The sequence below is a fragment of the Kogia breviceps genome, chromosome 6 (assembly GCF_026419965.1).
Source record: "Kogia breviceps isolate mKogBre1 chromosome 6, mKogBre1 haplotype 1, whole genome shotgun sequence".
Classification (NCBI taxonomy): domain Eukaryota; kingdom Metazoa; phylum Chordata; class Mammalia; order Artiodactyla; family Physeteridae; genus Kogia; species Kogia breviceps.
Window position 1 is genome coordinate 128,518,123 of NC_081315.1, and position 21,955 is coordinate 128,540,077.

A 21,955-nucleotide genomic window follows, 5' to 3' on the forward strand; every position below is an offset into this window, starting at 1 on the left:
TGCATACACAAAATATTTTATTTTCTTGACATTTTTGTTTGGTTTGGCTTTAATAAATGATAAAAAGGAAATAGTAATTATTTATTTTTCTAATATTAAGCTTATTTTCTTTGTTTAGGAAACCTATTACTTGGTTCACAATTCAAAAGATTCAAAAGGGTATTCTGTGAAGTCTTCCTTCTATCCTAGTGTCCTTGGAACCCATTTTACCTCTGTGGCATCCACTGTTACTAGTTTGTTTTTCTTTCCAAAGATAGTTTATGCTTGTAAAAGTATATGCATACTTTTTTTGTATTTTACACCAGTGGGATCCTACAATTCATACTTTTCTGCACCTTGCTCTTTTCATTTAACAAAGTGTCTTGGAAATTTTTCCATATGAGTTTATGAAGAATTTTTCATTATTATAATTCATAACTCTCTGTATGGTATTTCTTTGTACAAACGTATTATAATTTATTTAACCAGTTGTGGATTGATGGAACTTTAGATTGTTTTTAATCTTTGGCTGCTACCAAATGCTATCATGAATCATGACCTTATTACATTTGTTATTGACACATGTAAAATATATCTATATAAAATGAATTCCTAGAAGTAGAGTTGCAGGTCAAAGAGGTATGCATTTGCAATTTCGAAAACTATTACCAAGTTACTCTCCAAATCATATCCTCACTAGCAATATTTGAGAGTGCCTGTGTGCTCACACCCTAAAAAGTGGTTATTTCTAACTTTTTTCAAATATTTATTCTTGTAGATGATTTATTTCTTAGATTTAATTTGGATACCAAAATTATGCTTTATGATCTTTTCTTTTCTTTTTTTTTTTTTTTGTTGTACGCAGGCCTCTCACTGTTGTGGCCTTTCCCGTTGCGGAGCACAGGCTCCGGACGCGCAGGCTCAGCGGCCATGGCTCACGGGCCTAGCCGCTCCACGGCATGTGAGATCTTCCTGGACCGGGGCACAAACCCATGTTCCCTGCATCGGCAGACCACTGCGCCACCAGGGAAGCCCTATGATGTTTTCTTTTAGTCAGTTCAGATACTCTCTCAGACATTTCAAACTTTTCTCAATCTTTAGGAAAGGCAATTTTTGTTCTTGATAAATGTCTACAAAATGTCTAATAAATGTCTATGCATTCTCTAGAGTCACAAGTTTGGCATGCAAGGCTTTCTTTGACTTTTGTGAAGAAAGATATTTTACAGTTTGTCTTTTGTATGACATAACTCCATACTATATTTAGTTTCTTAAAAGGATAGAATCTTAGATTCTTTTAGAATTATTTAGTATTTAGTGGTTTGGACAGGGGCTTAAAAATTAGATCTCATCATTTTGCCTGTCATCTTGCAAGTAGCAATAGGAATACCAGGTAGCAATAAAAATACTATAAAACTTATTAAAATTGCTTCTGATCTCTTTCTTTGCATCTTTATGGAACATATCTAAAGTTAATTAATTGGTGTTCTGTCTGGCATAACCTAAACAGATTTTAATGTTTGTTAAAAATGCAGATTTCTCAGCCTCTTAAGATCTCTACTGTATGTCTGGGGGATAGCCCCAGGAATATATGTTTTGAAAGAGCACCACCAAGTGATTCTGATATAGATGATTTGAATAGCTCACTTTGAGAAATACTCAAAGTGTCTGTATACTTAAAAGTGTGATATGCACAGCTAAAAGAATCTTAAGAGTTTATTGAACTAGTCGTGTAGTACAGCTCACTTATTATACAAACTCTTACTTTTTATTTCACATTGGAGTATAGTTGATTAACAATGTTGTGATAGTTTCCGTTGTACAGTGAAGTGATTCAGTTACACGTTTTCCCGTTTAGGTTGTTACATAATATTAAGCAGAGTCCCCTTTGCTGTACAGTAGGTCCTTGTTGGTTATCCATTTTAAATATAGCAGTGTGTACATGTCAATCCCAAACTCCCTAACTATCCCTTTCCCCCACCCTTCCCCCCTGGTAATCATAAGTTTGTCCTCTAAGTCTGAGAGTCTGTTTCTGTTTTGTAAATAAGTTCATTTGTATCATTCCTTTTCAGATTCCACATATAAGTGATATAATGTGATATTTCTCTTTCTCTGTCAAACTTACTTCACTCAGTATGATAATCTCTGGGTCTGTCCATGTTGCTGATGGCATTATTTCATTCTTTTTAATGGCTGAGTAATATTCCATTGTATGTATGTACCACATCTTCTTTTTCCATTCCTCTGTTGATGGACATTTAGGTTGCTTCCATGTCTTGGCTATTGTAAACAGTGCTGCAGTGAACATTGGGGTGCATGTATCCTTTCCGACCATGTTCTTCTCCAGCTATATACCCAGGAGTAGGATTGCGGATCATATGGTAGCTCTATTTTTAGTTTAGTTTAGTTTTGTTTTTTAAAAATATTTATTTAGCTGCGTTGGGTCTTAGTAGCAGTATGCAGGATCTAGTTCCCTGACTAGGGATCAAACCTGGGCCCCCTGCATTGGGAGCGCAGAATCTTAGCCACTGGACCACTAGGGAAGTCCTTATTTTTAGTTTTTTAAGGAACCTCCATACTATTCTCCATAGTGGCTGTACCAATTTACATTCCCACCAACAGTGGAGGAGGGTTCCCTTCTCTCCACACCCTCTCCAGCATTTATTGTTTGTGGATTTTTTTATGATAGCCATTTTGACTGGTGTGAGGTGATATCTCATTGTAGTTTTGATTTGCATTTCTCTAATAATTAGCGATGTTGAACATCTTTTCATGTGCCTCTTGGCCATCTGTATGTCTTCACAAAGTCTTTTTATGCCCTTTCTGATAAAGAATCATCTAACCCTACCTTAAAAGGATCCGATAATGTGGAGTATAAGATTTAAAGACAGTCTATTCCATTAATTGATAGCTCCAATTGTTTTTTATTTTTTAATTTTTTTAAATTTTTATTTATTTATTTATTTATTTATTTTTTTGCGGTACGCGGGCCTCTCACTGTTGTGGCCTCTCCTGTTGCGGAGCACAGGCTCCGGACGCACAGGCTCAGCAGCCATGGCTCACGGGCCCAACCGCTCCGCGGCGTGTGAGATCTTCCCGGACCGAGGCACGAACCCGTGTCCCCTGCATCGGCAGGCAGGCTCTCAACCACTGCGCCACCAGGGAAGCCCTCCAATTGTTTTTTAAAATTACTCTTTAGAATTGAAATTCGATACCCTTTAATTCTGAACTAAATGACAATACAGATTAAATCTAATTATTTGATGATAATGACCTTGTCCCCCTTTCTCTTAAGTCTTATGAAATCTTTTGCAATTCTTTATTTTAATGTTTAAAAACCTAAGTTATTTTAATAGATCAATTAAAAATGGAGAGATTATTATAAGACTTCATTTAACTTTTCAAAAAGTTTTCAGAAACTAATTTTATACTGTAGATGTTCTCAGATAATTCATTTTGTCATTTTATGGTGATAGTCGTTCTTTTTTAAGAAAAAAGTCTTAAGCTTGCACTGTAAAACGGTACTATTATTTGTATAGAAAATAATCCAGAGTAATCTGGAAAAAAATTCATTTTGCTTAGTTATTAAAAGAGCTGGATTTATAGTAGTTTTCAAGCCTTTTAAGGTGTATTTGCAGATTTGTTATCCTGTTAAGATAAAGTTATCTGAATAAATACCTCAAGAATGTTTATCCAGAGGTATCTCCATTCAGGAGTCCTTTTCAGTACGCCGATTTGTATTGTACAATTCCATTATAGGGAATACTAAATTGATTCCCTCTTAGTAAAGGAATCTATTTTCAACATAGTTCATGAACTTTTAAGAAGCATGTGATAACCTTAGAGATTCTGTTATTCATTTCTTTCTTTTTTTTGTTTTCAGGTCAGTAATAGGAGGTTTAGAATGTTAATAAAATACGTGCCCAAAATCATTCAGTTTGCCTACTGGCAGAGCCTGGACTCATACTCAGTTTTCATAACTTCTCAAGCTTCTGCCTTTTGTATTAAATTGAGCTTTGACAGCTTTGTCTGAGCCTAGCCAGTGACTAGAATCTCACTGTTGTGTCTGTTAAACTTGACATTCTTGAAAGGCAGGTGCTTTGCGACACTCATCTTGGTCTGGTTTGTACCAGGAGGTCAGTAAATGTTTCATGGATAAATGCTTTGAGTCAGCATGTTTTATTTTTTAAAGTGCTTTTATTTTTCTTCTTAATACTAAGTCTGCCTCCTGAAACACTTGAAAAATAAATTTTAACTATTATTCTTTACTCTTGTTGCACTTCAGGTTCACCTGGATAGCTTTTAAAATAATATGGGAATGGCATTGGTATTAATATCCCCATCCTTACTGATTCTAATGTGTATCCAGAATTGATGATTACTGCTCTCTGATAATCTAATCTTTTATGTTCCTTTTTCATCAGGTGTTTATTGAGCCACCTACTATATGCTAGGTGCTGTGCACTGTTACACACTCTCAGGGGCACCATTCACATAAAATATAGAATGAGAATTAAGAATACAAAGATAAGATGCTTCTGCCTTCATGTCTTCTCCTATCTAGACATCATTTGTGTTTCACAGGAGCATGATTTGTTTTCTCCGGATGTTCTGTAATTTGTGGGTGGTGGTATTAAAATGTTATGCCTCAGACTAAATATGTTTCAGATATGATATGAGCAGTGCATTGTTCTATAATAATGCTGAATTCTTTGACTTAGACACTGTATTTTTATTAATGCAGCTTCATTTTGTATGGGCACACCTCAAAGATACTGTGGGTTCAGTTCCAGACCACTATAGTAAAGTGAATATCACAATAAAGTGAGTCACACGAAGTTTTTGGTTTCCCAGTGCACATAAAAGTTATGTTTACACTACACTGTAGTCTGTTAAGTGTGCAAGAGCGTTATGTCTAAAAAAAAGCAACGTACTTACCTTAATTTAAAAGTACTTTATTGCTGAAAAAGGCTAAACATCATCTGACAGCACAGGGTTGCCAGAAACCTTCAATTTTTAAAAATCATAATATCTGCAAAGTGCAATAAAGCAAAGTGCAATAAATTGAAGTATGCCTTCCTTACCTGTTTCAGCAGCTGTTTCTGTTCACTTATATTAACTTATGATAGACTAAGGTCCTGAGAACTTTTCTTTTTTTTTTTTTTTTTAATTTAATTTTATTTATTTTTTTATACAGCAGGTTCTTATTAGTTATCCATTTTATACATATTTAGTGTACATATATCAATCCCATCTGAGACCTTTTCGTGCAGAAAAGTTCTCAGGTCAGGTTTGCTCTAGTCTTTGCTAAGATTTAACCTTTGCCTTTAATCTTTGAGTTTTATGTTATTATTTCAAATCATTTTAGATGAATCAAATTGAAATTATGTGATATAATTTTAGAGATATATTTTCCCAGGAACAAGATTTAGCCTCAAGATATAATCAAAATCATACCTCAGATATAGCTAATAATTAAAGCATACATATATAAATGGAGAAAGTAAAATTTCTAATAAAATATTAATATACTTGATTATTTTTCTATTAAATTTTATACCACCACGTTAAAACATCTAGGTGAAACAATTTGATGTTTAGGAATCTTAACGTGGGGTTACTGATAGGTTTTTATTTTTCTTTTTCCAAATGTTATCTTGCTGTTTTAGGCACAACCAATGTCGTTATCTTATTACAGTATGTCTTAATCTGTTTGGGCTGCTACAAAAAAAACAATAAAATACCATAGACTGGGTCGATTAAACAATAAACATTCATTTCTCACGGTTCTGGGGGCTGGGAAGTCCAAGATCAAAGGGCTGAGAGATACATTGTCTGCTGAGGACCTGCTTTCTGCTTCATAGATGACCGTCTTCTCAGTATGTCCTCCTATGGTGGGAGGGGTTAGGGGCTCTTTTATCATAAGGGCACCAATTCTACTCATGAGAGCTCTGACCCCCTCATAACTTAATCACCTTGCAAAGGCCTCACCTCCAAATACCATCACATTGGGGAGCAGGTTTCAGTATAAGAATTTTGTGGGGACACAGTCTGTAGTACAGTGTGTAATATGTACCATTTTTTTAATCCATGTTTTCTGTTGTATAGATACAATACTATTCCACAGACCTTATTTCTTCTTCACTTTTTTCCTGTGCCTAAGTATATCTTTAACTTAACTCGCCTGCATTAGTCAGTATCTCTTGATTTGGAACATTGAGAGGAGTGCTTAGAAAAAGAGTGTCAGAAGCAACTCATGTTCTTTTTACATCATTTTCTAGTTCCCAAATAATCATAGTGAGTGTAAGCCCAGTAGCCATCTCAACAGTTCCAGTGATGTGAAAACAAAACTTTATCTGTGAAATATGTCTAGTGGTATGTAAAGATTCTCTTGTTGTGAGAACTTCAAACCCTCCAAGGAGGAAAGATATCTGCTTTGGAATTATTAATTTTTAAATAGGAATGACTGTTCCCTAACTTCTATTTTAAGTTTGATGCAGCCCATTTTTTTTATACTAATCATCTTTTGGGGCTCTCTTCTTCAACAGTAATTTTAACTGAGAACTCAAAGCTTTTGGCATTGGCCACAGTTACAATCAGAATTGGTCATTCTTTAAATTACTTCATGTTGTGAAACTAAACCATGTGTTACGAACAGTTGGAATCTGTGGCTCTCAGATGTGGAAAAATAACATACTTTAACCAACTGTTTCTCAGCTACATGTATCTGCTACATTATGTGCTGGTTTCATGCTGTAATCTTAGAAATCAAGACAGAATGAGCCAGTTCTCTCTGGCAGAACCCTGTAAAAGTACTGATTTGTTTCTGGTCAGGTCTGGCTTTTTGCTTTTATTCAGCGGAATGTCAATTCATTATTTTCTGTAGACGATTCTTTTTTGAATGGAAATTCTTACTGTTATTACCTTGTCTTATCTGGTAAAGAGTATAGAAGTAGCTACTAAGAGTAGAAGTAGGAAAGAGAAGGTTGCAAGATACAGGATAAAGAAGTGAACTATTTACAATTAAACTTTTATTTATATCGTTTTTTTTGGTATAGTCTTTTCATATTAAACTTCTGAGTATTTACTTTGCTTTCTAGGTGATGGGAATTGCAGTGATACTAGAGGCTTAGAAATTGCTGTAAAGCAACGTGTTGATGATGCACTCACTTCAAAACTTCCAATGTTTTACTTGGTCAACAGACCTCATATTAGTTTAGTACCTTCTGCATATCCATTTCAAACAAACTTGGAATATAAATTCCTGAGTCTGAATTGGGCACAAGGGGACATTTCTTTGGAGATTGTGGATGGCCTAAGTGGGAAGATCACCGAAAGGTTAGCATCACTAATTTCTTCAAAAATCACATATTAAGCAAAACAGTGCATTTTAATACGATTTTTAAAAACTATCTTGTTTTTTGAATACAATTTTTTGAATTGTGATTAATAATGATAATAGTTATCAAGTGTGACTATGTTGCAGGCATTGTACTAATTAAAAATCTTTTTTTTTCCTGATGAGAACGCAGGCCTGGAGAAGTTATAGAATTTACCAAAATTACATAGTAAGTGGTATAGCCAGCATTCAAAAATCTGTCTCCAGATCCTTTGTTTCTCTAGTGATCATTAGCATTAGAATTATATAATGTATTTGTTTTAAAAATTCAGTTTTTCCTACTGAATCTGAATGTCTGGATTTAGGGCTCTGGAATCTGTATTTTTGACAACTTTCCCAAATATTATTTATGTACACTTGAGTGTGAGAACTATTGTACTATGTTATACTGCTTTCTTATAAAAACCCTGTGGGTTAGGTGATATTGTTTTTTTTACAGGTAAAGAAACTGAGATTCAAGCTAGTTTAAATATCGTGCTTAAAGTCACCCAACTATTAAGTGACACAACTAGGATTCTGATGGGCATTTTATTTCCAAAGCCTTTGTTCTTAGCCATAATACATTATGCCTTTTAGACATTTCTTTGTAATATTCCTGACATTGATTATCAAAACTAAAATCCTCCTTTTAGTGTGAAAATACGTTTATAATGTGGTAATGAATAATGTTAAAAGTTTAAGTGCCTAAATTTGCTTTCTTTGTGAAAGACAGATTTAAATTAATATCACATACAAATGTTTCTTGGTATGAACTCAGTCAAGCATACTATTGATTATTTCAACTAGGATGAATTATGCTACGTATGCATTGAGTCAGCATAAAGAAGTGTATTTCTGTTAATAACAGACTACACATATACAAATAAAACAGGTCTTCTGTGGAAGACATTAAAAAACTGTTTACTGAGGGACTTCCCTGGTGCTCCAGTGGTTAAGTCTCCATGCTTCCGATGTGGGGGGCATGGGTTTGATCCCTGCTCAGGGAACTCATATACCCCATGTGCCACATGGCAAAGCCAAAAAATAATAATATAAAAACTGTTTACTGAAAACATGAAATAATAGTATAACAAAGATGAAATTAATGTAAAATGAGCTTAACTCATTTATTATGGCTAAGTGCTTGCCAGGTGATTGCAAAGAAAGCAGATATGATCTGATTATTCATCCCCAAAGCATTACATAAGGCAAAGAACACTTTAGCAATATATTCCACGAAGAAGAATGGTTCTGAGTAACTGCAACAAATAACATATATCAACCTTCGTAAAGCAGAAATTACAGAAAATAAAAGGATAAATAGAAATACACTATTAGTTGAGGCAATAATTCACCTCTTTCAGTTCATAGTAGATCGAGTAAACAATAAGCAAGAATATAACAGTCTTAAATAACAATAAGGTAGATTTGATTAATTTTTTTAAAACTCTGCACCATAAAATATAAAATATACCTGCTTTTCAAGAACCTGCAGAACATTAACAAAAATTGACCATATGTTAGGCCACAAAGAAAATCTGAAATTCTAAGAAAAGGTGATGTATAAAAGTGATGTATACAGTGTTCTCTGATTGTGATGCGATCAAACTGTAAATAACAAAATCAGAATATTTAGAAACCACTTTCATTGGGAAAAAGAAGTTTTCCACTTTTGGCTCAAAGAGGAAATATAAAATGAAACCACAGAATATTTAGAATACAGAATATTTAGAATATTTAGAAAAAATATTAGAATATTTAGAAAACAAGGATATTTAGTGCATTGCATTTCAGAACTTGTAGGATATATAGCTAAAGCAAAGTGAATGGAAAAGCCAATTCTTTAGATGCTTATAGCAACAAATAATGAAAATAAACAATGAAGAAGTTCATAAAACTAGAAATGTAAATTTAAGAGCTAGAGAACTGGGCTTCCCTGGTGGCGCAGTGGTTGAGAATCCGCCTGCCGATGCAGGGGTCACGGGTTCGTGCCCTGGTCCGGGAAGATCCCACGTGCCGCGGAGCAACTAAGCCCGTGAGCCATGGCCGCTGAGCCTGCGCGTCCGGAGCCTGTGCTCTGCAACGGGAGAGGCCACAGCAGTGAGAGGCCCGCATACAGCAAAAAAAAAAAAAAAAAAAAGAGCTAGAGAACTGAAGAAGTTAGAAATAAAAAAACTGATTCTGTGAAAACAAATCAGTAGCTAATCTCATATATACTAATGATAAAGGAGTAATTACAGAGAAAATTAAAAGAAGTCATAAGAAACTTCTTTGCCCTACCATGCAAATATATTTGAAAATCTGGGCGCAATGCATATATTTCTAGGAAAAAAATTTTCTAAAATTGGTACAGAAGAGGGAAAAAAATCTAACATTATTTTCTTGAGAAAGTTACCAAGAAGGTGCCCTACCTCTTTTTCAAAGAAAGCACCATTCTGAGGTGGTTTGGATTAATTTTATAAACCTTTAAATAGCAGAAACTTCCAGTGCTATCTAAAAAGATAGAAAACATTCAAATACTTTTATGAAGCAAGTGTATCATTGATACTTAAACCTAATAGAAGATTGCTGCCCCCCCATCACAAAAGTTACAGACCAAGCTCACTTTAATATCCAAGCAAAATTGCTAAATTAAATATTAGGAAACAGAACCTCAAAATAATATATTTTATACAATAATACCAAGTGGCATTTTTTTCTAGAAATGTGAGAATAACATAATAAAAATAATACCAAATAAGAAAGTTGTATTAATATAATTTGTCATATTAATTGATCTAGGGAAAAACCATATATTCATTTTTATAAATTCTAAGAAGACATGTAATACAGCTCTACAACTATTCTAGATAAAGATACTCAATAAAAAAGGAATAGATATTTTTGTTAAGGGTAAAATATACCTTTATTAGTCCAAAAGTGCCATCATGATTAATGATGAAATCGCAGAGTCATTTCTACTAACATCTGAAACAAGACATGATTGTTTACTGTTATTGCTGCAATAAAATATTGCAGCAGATAAAATATTGGAAAGGAGGAAGTAAAATTACGACTCTTTGCATATGGCATCATTTTATGCCTGGAAAGCCCAAGAGAATCATCTAAAAAACCACCACCAAAAAAAGGTGTGATGGTGGAAAATTAATATATAGAGATTAGTACATTTCATTAATAGGCATATATGTTAACTATTAATGCATATAAACCATCTCAAAACTTAATGGCTTAAAACAACAACCATTTATTGATGTTCAAGTCCTTAGATCAACTGAGCTAGATTTGATCGGGCTCTCCCATGTGTCTGGGGTCCACTCTTGGTCAGCTGTAGGGCATCTTGGCTGATCTTAGAGGGACAGCTGGGCTCTGGTCCATGTGTTCTCTCACCTTCTAGTAGACCAGTTTTAGGAGGCTCACATGGCAGAGCAAGGGGTCCCAAGAGTATGAGGACACAAAGCCTCTTGAGACCCAGGCTTGGAACTGGCACATAGTCTATTTTATTCACCAAAACAAGTCACAAGGCCAGCCCAAATTCATGGGGAGGAGCAGTCAACCATAGTTAGTGATGGGAGAATCTGAAAAGTTACATTGTAAAGAGCATGGAGACAGGGAGGAATAAAGGATTTTGGCAATTTTTGTAATCTATCAGAGAACAACTAATGAGAAGATATAATGAAGGGAAAGAGTTACAATAGCAAGAAAGCTCATGATCTGTGGACCCACTTCTATTAGAAACAGAAAAATACATATCTATATGTGCATACATACATAAATATATATGGAGGGTGGTGAGGTGAGTGTGTATATTTTACTTTTTTAGAGAGTCAAAATTTACAAAGTGAAATGTACTGTACAATTTCATGAGTATATATATATATATGCCTGTGTAACCATTACTCCAGTCAGAATACAGGACATTTTTTTCATTTCAGAAAATACTTTTTTGCCCTCTTCTAGTCAATCCTTGGTAGAACCACTGTTTTAATTTGGATCACCATAGATTAATTTTACTTCAAACAAAAGAAATTTTCCAAATATCCATCTTCTGCTTTAATTTTTAATGCAATACTCTGATAATTTAAACTACAATTTCATAAAAGAAATTAGCTTCAGAAAGTTATTCAGAATAATTTTATGTAAAAAAATTTCAGTATATGCACTGCACATAATTGAGATAAATATTTGTAGATTCTGTGTTGTTTAATTCCTACAAGTGCCAACATAAATACTGAATAATGATTAGTGAATGTTTCATTCTTTTCTACTTCAGTTCCCCATTTAAAAGTGGTGTGTCAATGGCAAGTCGGCTTTGTAAGGCTGCAATGTTAAGTCGATTTAACCTGCTTGCCAAAGAAGCTAAAAAAGAAGATTTACTTGAAGCTAGTACATATCATGCAGCTAAGGTAAGTCTTTAAAGGAATGAAGCTAATCACTGAAATAAAAATTTCAGACAATAATAATGTGGTAATTTTATAATGATGATGATACATAGCAAAAGTTGGGTAAATAGTTCCTGAAAATAAGAGATTGCCATGTAGTGGTAAAATTAATTTTTAAGTGAACATGCTGGAAATTGGATATGTAAATAAGTGTTGCCCCGGAAAGTAGCTACCTCAGTATGGTGGTGTGTACCTACTTTGACAGTATTGATCAAAACCTACTGTCGCACCCTGAGGAACAAAATGGTTATAAAATTTCTTATGTATATGATATTAGCTATGTTAACTATAGTATTTATTCTAAAATGATATATTAGTATATTCATATAAATTAATTTGCCTATCTTAAAATTGTGAAACACCTTTAGTTTGAGTTTGTGATTTGGGCTTAAGTGATGTAGATAGCCTTTTTCTATCTTTAAAAATATATATTTTTTTTAGTATTACGGACATAGTTCATGTTTGAGTAGAGAATTTGGAATTTTCTTTTTAAGTACAGAAGGGAAATATTACTTGTGAATCCACCTACTACTCAAGTATAATACTCCTAATCTTGTAATGTAAGCATGTTATTTCAGTTTCTTGTCACGTGTTTATATTTTTGTGTATGCATATATTTTAAAATATTAAGCTTATATATGTGTATTAATCTGATTTTTTCATTCAACATACTATGACCTGAGCCATTTCATAGTATGATATAACCATCTTATCAAATTATTAAATACAAATTGTTTTTGATAACCTAATTTCAGTTTCAGTAATAATATAGTATTATGTGAAAGTCTCTTAATTTCACCAATATCTTAATACTCAAACTGTATAATTCCATCCTGTAAAGCAATTAATATTAACTATAGGTTTGTTTGTATATACATTTTTAAGCATAAAAACTTACCTAGACAATTTCTGGATTTGGCATAAAGAGGTTGCAAGTCATCTCTGTAAAAAATATAAAACTGGACAAAATTATCAGGGGAAAAAACCCCTTTTCACAACTCTGGAAATTAACTAAAGGCAGAAAACACACTGAAAAGTGTGTATTCTTGTAAAACTTTTAGAACTTTGGGTAAGAACAGCAGGAATTTGTGGCACCTTTGCCCAAAGCTGTTCCTGTTCTCTCTCCTTCCTCTCTGCTAGTTTGAACGGCAAGAACTGTTGTTTTATCAGATTGAGAATGCCACCAAAAGTAGTAGATTTTCTGCTAGAGGGAATGAACTTGATTTGTGGCAGAGGGTGAAAATTTGTGACTTTTTCAACTAAATGTGCCAAACCTGGTAGAGGAAAAAAATTGAGAAAATCAGTAACTTCGCTGGCCCAAGGTTGCAGTCCTTGGGGCAAGTGGTATACCAGTTAGTAACTTAACAGGTAGATCTTGGAAGTGAAAGAGCCATGGAAGGGTTGAGAGAAATTCTCTATATATCCTTGGCTGACTGAGAAATTACACTCGTGTGCAATGGAGACTCAAGAGAACCCAGTAAAGAGTGAAAGTGTGAAGTAGAACTGCCTGCAACATTAAATACACTGTACCACCCACCCCTCCCCCAAATGAATTGATCAGAAAAAGGTGGAAGCCTTTTAGGTTTAAGCTGTTTGAGCATAATGTCTGCTGAAATCTTTTCCTTATCACTAAGCTATTTGTTTATCACTAAGCTTTGCAGATACAGGGTAACCACTAGGAAGCCAGGCTAAAACATAACAAAACTGGAAAGAGACAGTACACACCATGGGGAAAACAGATCTCACAATTGCAGCAAACTTAAAAAAATTAAAACAGAATCCAGAGTTGCTACAATATATTATCTAAAACGTCTGCTTCAACCAAAAATTATGGGATATGTAAAAAACAGGAAAGTAAAACCTATACTCAGGAAAAGTAACATTCAATAGAAACTGGTTCTGAGTGGATCCCAATATTGAATATAGCAAAGGTTTCAAAGCAGCTATTATAAATATGTTCAAGTAATTAAAGGAAAATATAACAATGTTTCAGTAAATAGGTAGTCTCGGTAGAGAAATAGAAACTACAAAAAGAAAAACCCCAAATGAATATTCTAGGATTAAAACAATATAACTGAAATGAATAATTCTCTAGATGGGTTCAACAGTACATTTGAGATTGCAGAAAAAATATCAGTGGACTTTGAAAATAGATCAAAAGAAATTATTTTAAAGGACAGAATGAAACAGGTTAAAGAAAAATGAACAGAACTTCAAAGATTTGTGGAACAGTATTAAGTGTACCAACTTATGTTGGGTTGCCCCCGTTTTTTAAGTAAAAATAAAAGACACATTTTTCATTTTCACCAAGAACTTTACTGAACAACGTATTTACCCTTTTGTTCCACTACCTTGTGCCATTTTTCAGACAACTTCATAATTCCATCTTCCCCAAACTTTTTCTTTTCGAGTAAAGAACTGCTCTGTGTACCTTTTACAGTCTTCCAGGGAATTGAAATTTTTTCCATTAAGAGAATTTTGTAAAGAGCCAACTAAATGGAAATCCAAGGGTACAATGTCTGGTAAATACAGCAGATGAATCAGAACTTCCCAGCCAAGATGTAACAGCTTTTGCCTGGTCATCAAAGAAGCATGCTGTCTTGCGTTATCCTGATGGAAGATTATGCATTTTCTCTTGCCTAATTCTGGATGCTTTTCATCTAGTGCCGCTTTCAGTTGGTCTAATTGGGAGCAGTACTTGTTGGAATTAATCGTTTGGTTTTCTGAAAGGAGCTCATAATGGAGGACTCCCTTCCAATCCCAGCATATACACACAACATCAACTTCTTTGGATGAAGACGAGCGTTTGGTGTGGTTGGTGGTGGTTCATTTCACTTGCCCCATGATCTCTTCCGTTCCACATTATTGTACAGCACCCACTTTTCACCGCCTGTCACAGTTTGTTTCAAAAACGGAACATTTTCATTATATTTAAGTAGAGAATTGCATGTGGAAATACAGTTAAGGTTTTTTTCGCTTAATTTATGTGAAACCCAAATACCAAAGTGATTAACATAACCAAGCTGGTGCAGATGATTTCCAACGCTTGATTTGGATATCTTGGGTATGTCGGCTATCTCCCGCATGGTATAACATTGATTGTTCTCAGTTAATGTCTTGATTTGATCGCTGTCAACTTCAGCTGGACTACCCGACCGTGGAGCATCCTCCAGCGAGAAATCTCCAGCACCACACTTCAAAAACCACTTTTGACACGTTTGATCAGTCACAGCACCTCCATACACTGCACAAATCTTTTTGTGCATTTTGGCTGCGTTTTACCTTTCTTGAAACAATAAAGCATAATATGCTGAAAATGTTGCTTTTTTTCTTCCATCTTCAGTATTAAAATGGCTACACAAAAATTCACCAATTTTGATGTCTTTTTTTAAATGCACAATGATATGACAGCTGTCACATACAATCTAACAAAATTGTTTTGAATGAAGTTGAAGACAACTAAGTGATACTAGAGCCATCTTATGGAAAAAACCAAATGAACCTTTTGGCCAACCCAATGCTAGGAATCCTAGAAGAAAAGGAGAGAGAAAAGGGATCAGGAAAAACACTTGAAGAAATTACTAAAAAAAGAGACCATATTTGAGGAAGAATATTAACAGATCCAAGAAGCCCAAGAAACCCCAAGAAAGAAAAAAATAAAGATTCACACCTAGATACATCATAGTCAAACTGCTTAAGACCAAGACAAAGAGAAAATCTTGAAAGCAGCAAGAGAGAAAATAGTCATCAACCATAGACCAATACATTTAAGACTGATTTCTCATTAGCAGTAATGGAAGCAAACCCAGAAGAGCTAAAGCAATCTTGAAAAAGAACAAAGTTGGAGGATTCACACTTCTTGATTTCAAAGCATACTACAAAGCCATAATAATCAAGATAGTATAATACTGGTATTAGTATAAACATATAGATCAATGGAATATAATTCACAGTCCAGAAATAAACTCTGGCAATTATGGTCAATTGATTTTTAACAAGAGTGCCAAGATCATTCAGTGGGAAAAAATAGTCTTTTCAGTAAGTAGTCCTAGGACAGCTGGATATCCCCATGGAAAAGAATGAACTTGGACCTTCTACCTCATACCATATACAAAAATGAACTCAAAATGGATAGACCTACGTAAGAGCTAAAACTATAAAACTCAGAGAAAAACATAGGAGAAAATATTTGTATTCCTAAGTAAGAAAAGAGGCTTTTTAGATCTGATAACAAAAACACAATCCAGAAGAGAAAAAAAATAGTATTTTAAACTTCATTAAAAGGAAAACTTTTGCATTTCAAAAACTTTTGCAACTCAATAATAAAAAGACAGATGACCAAATTTTTTGAATGAGCAAAGGATTTGAACAGACATTTCTACAAAGAAAATTTTAAAATGGCCAATATGATGTTCAACATAGTCATTAGGAAAATGCAAATGAAGACCACAGTGATGTACTACTTCATACACATTAGGATATAGCTATAATAAAGAATGACATTAACAAGTGTTGTCAAGAATTTTTAAAAAATTGGAACTATCATGCATTGCTGATAGGACTATAAAATGGTACATCTACTTTGGAAAACAATTTAACAGTTCCTCAAAAAGTTAAATATGAGCTATCATGTAACCCAGGAATTTCACTCCTAGGTATGTGCATAAAAGAATTGAAAACACTTATCCACACCAAAACTTATACATAAATGTCTGTAACAGTATTCATAATACAGACAAGGTAGAAACAATCCAAATGTTCATCCACTGATGAACGGATAAACAAAATGTGACATGTCCATACTATGGATTACCATTCATCCATAAAAGGAACTCTGAAGTACTGATACATTCTACAGTGTGGGTCAACCTTGAAAATGTTAAGTGAAAGAATCCAGCCACAAAAGGCTACATGTATGATTCCATTTATATGAAATGTCTATAATAGGCAAATTCATAGAAACAGAAAGTAGATTACTGATTTCCAGGGGCTGTGGGGAGGAGAGAATGAGGAGTGACTGCTAATGGGTCAGGATTCCTTTAAAAACAAAAGCAAAATAAAAACATTGCCAGGTAGACAAAAATTAAGAAAAATTTGTTGTTAGCAGAACTTCTCTAGAAGGAATTCCAAAGGAAGTACTTGAGGCTTGGAAGAAATTATACCAGATGATAACAAGTCTACAGGAGGGAATAAAGAATACTATAAACAGTAATTATTGTAGGTAGATATAAAAGATATGTGTATTTTTTCTCTCATTTTCTTTAAAAAACCAAAGTTGTTTACAATTATTTTAGCACTGTATTATTGAGTTTTATAATGTATGTAAGTAGAGTATAAATGGCAATAATAAAGGACAGAGGAAGAAATGGATCAATATCGGAACAAAGTTGCTATATATTAGCAGGATTAAGTCAGTATGAATCTGAAGCAGACTATGGTAAGAGAAAGAGTCATATTGTAGTTCCTAAAGTAGCCATGAAGAGAATAGCTGGAAAACTACAGCTAAAACATCAACAGAGGAATTAAAATGGCATACTAAAAATGCATTTTTAAAAGGACTAGAAGGTAATAAAGAAGCAGAGAAATAAAGGACACAGGACTTGGAAAATAAGGTGAAATGGCAGACATAAATCCACTATGTCAATAATTACATTAAATTTGAATATTCTAAATGCTCCAGAATAAAAGATGGAGATTTTTCAGATTGGGCTAAAAAGCAAGATCCAACTGTATACTGTCTGTAAGAGACACATTAAATTCAAAGACACAAATAGGTTGAAAGTAAAAGGATGAAAATAAAGACATACCAGGCAAACAAGAGCAGTAAGAGAGCTGGAGTGTTTATATTAATATCAAACAAGTACACATCAAGATGAGCAGTAATACTAGAGACAAAGAGTAACGTGTTACAGTGGTAAAAGGTTAATACATTAGAAACATACAACAATTATACAAGTATATGGGTATAACAGCATAATCCCAAAATACATAAGCAAAAAATGACAGCATTTAAAGGTGAAATGGACAATTCTACAATTATAGTTGGAGGTTTTAATGTTCCTCTCTCAGTAATTTATAGTTCAATTAGACAAAATCAGTAAGAATATAGAAGGCTTGAATAACATTACAAACCAAACAGACTAAACACTATACACAGCAGCAGAATATACATTCTTTTCAAATACACATGGGGCATTCTCCACTATAGGCCATAAAGCAAGTCTCAATAAGTTTAAAAGGATTAAAATCATACAAAGTATGTTCTAACTACTATGGAATTAAATTAAAAACCAGCAACAGAATGAAATCTAGAAATAATTATACATTTGGAAGTTAAACAACTTCTAATCCACAAGTCAAAGAAGAAATTACAAGGGAAATTAAGAAATATCTCAAACTGAATGAAAATGAAAATACAACATATTAAAATTTAGAGAATATAATCAAAGAAGTGCTTAGAAATGCATAGCTTTAAATGCTTATATTAGAAAGGAAGAGAACCACAAAATCAGTTATTTAACCTTCCACCTCAAGAAGTTAGAAGAGCAAATTTTTTTAAAAATGAGAGAAGAAATAATATAGGATGGGTTAGAAATTAATAAGATAAAAGACAGGAAAATCAATAGAAAAATCAATGAAATCAAGTTGGTTCATTGAAAAAAATGAACAAAAAAATTCATAATACTTTAGCTAGACTAAAGAACTAAGAAGTAACTGAGAAATAAGAGACAACGCAAGTGATCAAAATGTTGATGAAAGAAGAGTCGTCACTGAAGACCCCAAAGAGCTAAAATAATTATAAGGAAATACTATAAACAACCTTTTGTCAACAAATTAGACAAGTTAGATGACATAGATGCATTCCTAGAAAGACAAATTATAAAACTTGACTAAACAGAACATCTGAATTGAACTAAAGTAAAAAAAAATTGAATTATTAGTTAAAATTCTTTACTTAAAGAAAAGCACAAGTGCAGTTATGGCCTCGCTGGTGAATTCTACCAAACATAACAGCAAAAATTAACATAAATCCTACAAAAACTGTTTAATAAAATAAAGGAGGAGAGAATGCTTCCCAACTCATTTTATGAGGCCAGTATAATAACCCTGATACCAAAAGTGGACAGAAACATCACAGGAAGTGAAAACTACAAATCAGTATTTCTTAGGAACATAAATGCAAAAATTCTTCATAAGATATTTACAAACCAAATCCAGCAACATATAAAAAGGATTATACACCATGACCAAGAAGGTTTATTCCAGGATGCAAGGGTGATTTAACATCAGAAAATCATTTGATGTATTATGTGAATATATTCAAGTTCAAAACCCACATACTTATCTCAGTAGATGTACACAATGCATTTGACAAAAATCCAACACCTATTCACAATAAAAACACTGAACAAATAAGAAATAGAAGTGAACTTCCTCATCCAGATAAAGGGCATCAATGAAAAACTACAGTTTATGTGACAATGCTGAAAAGCTGAATACTGTTTCCCCTTCCCCCAAAGATTGCTCTCACCCCTTCTAGTCAGCATGATCTATACGTCCTAGGCAGAGCAGCAAGGCAAGAAAAAGGAATAAAAGGCATCCAGACTGGAAAGGAAGTAGAAAAACTGTCCTTATTTCTAAATGATCTTGTATGTAAAATATCCTGTGGAATCTACCAAAAACAACTATATCATATGTGAATTTAGCACACAGTGTAAGAACAATATAGAAAAATAAATTGTATATTTATATACCAGGACTGAACACTCCAGAATTAAACTTGAGAAAAAAATTTCATCCACAGGAGCATAAAAATAAAGTTAGGAATAAATTTAATAAAAGAAGGTAAGACCTGTACACCAAAAATGATGAAACATTGCTGAGAGAAATTTAAAAAGACCTAAGTAAGTGGAGAGATGTACCAATTCATAGATTGGAAAACACAGTATTTTTAGAATGTCACTTCTCTCCTAAATAATCTATGGATTCAGTGCAAGTTCTATCAAAATCCCAGTAAGCTTTTGCGTAGAAATTGACAAGCTGATTCTAGAATTGTTACGTAAAATCCAAAGGACATAGAAGAACCAAAACAATTTTTAAGAACAAAATTGGTAGAGTTACCCTACCTAGTTTCAACAACTTACCATAAAGCCAGAGTAATCAAGACAATGTATTGATGTAATGATAGACATATAGATCAATGGAACAGGAGACCAGAAATACACCCACACACTTACGATCAATTGATTTTGTACAAAGGTACAAAGTAATTTGATGGGAGAAAGAACAATCTTTTCAACAAATGGTGCTGGAACAGTTGGGTATCTGGGCAAGCCAAAAAATTAACTTAGACTTACATCAGTCATACAAAAACTTCAAAATAGATCATAGAACTAAAAGAGGTTAAAAACTATAAAAACTTCCGAAGAAAATGTGAGGAAACATTTGTCTTCCTGGGTTAGGCAAATTTTTCTTAGATATGACACCAAAAGCACAATCCATAAAAGAAAAAATTGATGGATTCCAGAATTTAAAACTTGGATTAAGAAAATGAAGATACAGGCCACAGAATGGAAGAAAATACTTGCAAATCATACACTTGACAAAGGTCTTAGATCTAGAACAGATAAAGAACTCTTAAAATTCATTATTAAGTGGGCAAACAACCCAGTTTTTCAAAGTGGCAAATAATATATACAAATGGCTAATACACATATAAAAGATACTCAGCCTGATTACTCATTAGGCAGATGCAGAATCAAACCACAATGTGATACCACTGCACACCTACTAAAATCCAAAAGACTGACTACACCGGGTGTTTTTACGGAGAAACTAGAAACCTGTTGCACCGCTGACGGGAATGATAAAATGGTATAAAGCACTTTGGAAGACACTATGGCAGTTTGTTATGGAGACAAACATATACTTACCATGTGATCCAGCACTTCCATTGGTATCTATCCGGGAGAAACAAAAACTTACATCCACACAAGCCTCTTCATAAATGTTTACAGCATCATTATTTATAGTAGCCAAACCTGGAAACAGTTTAGATGTTCATCAGCTGGTGAATGCATAAACAATGTGATATATCCCTATGATGTAATACTAATCAACAATAAAGAGGAACAAACTGATAACATCAAACAACATGAATGAATCTGAAAATGGTATGCTAACAGAAGGAAATCTGACACAAAAGAGTACAAGCTGTGTTAATCACTTTTAATGAAATTTCTTGAAAAAGCAAAACTAGAGATGGAAAGTAGATTCGTGATTGCCTAGGACTGGGACTGGAAATATAGAGCACAATGGAACTTTTTGCAGGTGATGGAATTGTTTTACAACTGGACAGTGATGGTTGCACACGTATATAAATTTAGTAAAAAAAATCAAACTGAATACTTACTAGTGGGTGAATTTATGGTATACATATATTACCTAAGTATACTGTTTTTTTTAAAGTATGTTCATTTTTTTAAAATGAAAGGAGATAAACCAAAATATTAATGATGGTTATCTATAGTTTGGGGATTACAGGTGATTTTTATTTACTTCTGTTTCCTCTATTTTTCAAGTTTTCTGTAATGAGTATGATTACTCTTCTAATTAAAAATTAAAGAAGAAAAATTGTCTTTTAGGAGTGTTGGGAAGGAAAATGTTTAGTTTCAATAGCAATACTGAGAAAAATGGGAATCAAAAAGATTTTTCTTAATTTTTAAAGTGTCAAACTAAGAAAGAAGATTAGGGCTACTTACTTTTCATAAGCCTAATTCTGCCTATATTCTATAATTCAGTATTTTTTTCTTTCTGTAGCATATGTCTGGATCCTATCAAGAAGCTAAAACTTTGTTGAAATCCTACCTACAGCAGCATGGCTATGGCTTCTGGATTGTGAAATCTCCCTGTATAGAGCAATTTAGTATGTGAATTAAGCAATCCATTGTCATGTTAAAAGTCTTTTTTTTGTGTGTGTGTGTGTGTGTGTGTTTTGACTACTAAAATTTTTTTTTTAATGTTGGTGGTTTTCAGCTTTTAAAATCAGAGTCATGCAACAGCAGTGTTCAGAGATTGTTGAAATTTTGTAAATATTCATGTCAATTTACATTGAAACATTAGGGTTTTAAATGTTTTTTAGTTTTTGAAAAAATAATTACCT

General features: G+C 33.4%; 1 protein-coding gene across 1 annotated transcript in view; it reads left to right on the forward strand.

Moving 5' to 3' along the window:
- ADAD1 (adenosine deaminase domain containing 1) overlaps window positions 1-21,726 on the forward strand; it is a 41,817-nt gene extending 20,091 nt beyond the window's left edge. The window contains exons 9-11 of the mRNA XM_059066140.2: window positions 7,077-7,314; window positions 11,625-11,757; window positions 21,613-21,726. Coding sequence (XP_058922123.2) covers window positions 7,077-7,314; window positions 11,625-11,757; window positions 21,613-21,726 — 485 coding nt within the window. The remainder of the gene's footprint in view (window positions 1-7,076; window positions 7,315-11,624; window positions 11,758-21,612) is intronic.
- The last annotated feature ends 229 nt before the right edge of the window (window positions 21,727-21,955 follow it).